Below are 1,918 nucleotides of genomic sequence, written 5' to 3' on the forward strand. Positions count from 1 at the left end.
CAGCACTGAGAACACAGCCGTCCCGTCTCCTCCCAGCACTGAGAACACAGCCGCCGCGTCTCCTCGCAGCACTGAGAACACAGCCGTCCCGTCTCCTCGCAGCACTGAGAACACAGCCGCCGCGTCTCCTCGCAGCACTGAGAACACAGCCGCCGCGTCTCCTCCCAGCACTGAAAACACAGCCGTCCCGTCTCCTCCCAGCACTGAGAACACAGCCGCCGCGTCTCCTCGCAGCACTGAGAACACAGCCGCCGCGGAGACCTGCCTGCTGGCGATGGCGTCGTCAGACCTCAGCGAAGACCTGAACTGCTCCTCGTGTCTGGACGCTTTCTCCGATCTCATCACTCTGACATGTGGACACAACTTTTGCCGGGACTGTTTCTTTCACCTGCTGAGTGGCCAGGAACGGGTTGGCGGTGACACCTGTCCTGTGTGTACACCTGTGTTCCCTACGCAGCCAGGCAAAGCGCATTCTCCAGAGCCGCGTGACGCATCATCCGAGAACCCGGAGACCGCCAGCATCTCCTGCACCTTCTGCATTCACTCCCCGGTCCCGGCTGCCCAGTCCTGTCTGCACTGCGAGGCTTCCCTGTGCGCCGGCCACCTGAGAGTCCACACCAAATCACCGGAACACATCCTCACCAAACCCACCAAATCCTTCAGGGAGAGCAAATGCTCCGCCCACAACAAGATCCTGGACTTCTACTGCCGCCAGGACAAGCTCTGCATCTGCCTCTTGTGCTGCGTGGAGGAGCACCGGGGCCACCGAGTCTGCCATTTCCAGGAGGCCTTTGAGAAGACGAAGGAGAAACGGGAATACGCTTCGGAGATTCTGACCGCCGAGATGGAGGAGATCGCGGAGCGGGTGCGGGGCCTGCAGGAGCGTAAGGTGAACGCGCGAGGAAAGGCGGCGGACATCGCGAGGAGAGTCTCCGCCGTGCTCGGCGACGTCCGGAGACAGCAGGACGACCTGGAGAAGAGAATCCTGAGCGACGTCTCCTGGCGGGAACGGCAGATCTGCCTCTCCGTCTCCAACCGGATCCGCCACCTGGAAGAGAGTCGGGACCAGCTGTGCCGGAAGATGGGCGACATGGCGGAGCTGTACGAGACCCCGGACCCCTCGGCGTTCTCCCGGTGGATGACGTCGGAGAACAGCGACCTCCATAAACTTCGGCGGTCCAGCAGCGCCTACAGGAAGGAGGACGCGAAGATGGCCGCCGCCGCCGCGAAGGACTTTGATGAAGCTCTGATCTTCCAGTCCTTGCACGCCACACTGCTGGACGTGGCGACTTCTATCACACGAGGGATCTACGTACAGGAGGTCGCCGACCTGCGGCTGGACGTGAACACCGCCGCCAACAATGTCGCCGTAACCCAGGACTTGAAGGAAGCGTCCTGCCCGGGGGGCGACCAATGTCGGATCGAGAAGGAGGAGCGCTTCGACTTCTCTCAGGCGCTGAGTGTCGGGACCTTCGGGTCGGGGAGACATTACTGGGACGTGGAGGTGGGGGAGTCGGGGAATTTCCGGCTCGGCGTTGCCTATTCTTCCATGGAGAGGAAAGGAGGAGGAGCTCGGATTGGTAACAACGACGTGTCTTGGTGTTTGGGAAAGGAAAGCGATGCTATCTGCTTCATCCACAACACGCAGAAGATCCAGCTGGGGCGCGACCTTCGGTACCAGAAGATCCGGATCTATCTGGATTACGAGGCCGGCCAGGTCTCCTTCTACGAGCTGGGTGACCGCGTCCGCCACCTCCACACCTTCACCGCCAACTTCACCGAGCCCCTCCGCGCCGCCTTCTGTGTATTCCTAACAAGCTGGGTGAGGATTCTGAGCTGAGACGGAGTGGGGGAGGGGGTTGGGTGAGAGTTAAAGTGAACCTGTCAGGGTTAAAATGATGAACTATGAGGAAATGTA

At 60.9% G+C, this 1,918-nt stretch overlaps 1 protein-coding gene across 1 annotated transcript in view; it reads left to right on the forward strand.

Annotated features, from left to right (window-relative positions):
- The window catches only part of LOC108800728 (E3 ubiquitin/ISG15 ligase TRIM25-like), a 2,307-nt gene extending 467 nt beyond the window's left edge, over positions 1–1,840 (forward strand). The window contains exon 2 of the mRNA XM_018572716.1: positions 4–1,840. Within this exon, the coding sequence (XP_018428218.1) occupies positions 4–1,840 (1,837 nt within the window). The remainder of the gene's footprint in view (positions 1–3) is intronic.
- The last annotated feature ends 78 nt before the right edge of the window (positions 1,841–1,918 follow it).

The sequence above is a fragment of the Nanorana parkeri genome, unplaced genomic scaffold (genome assembly GCF_000935625.1).
Source record: "Nanorana parkeri isolate BGI_ZX_2015 unplaced genomic scaffold, ASM93562v1 scaffold2113, whole genome shotgun sequence".
Lineage (NCBI taxonomy): Eukaryota > Metazoa > Chordata > Amphibia > Anura > Dicroglossidae > Nanorana > Nanorana parkeri.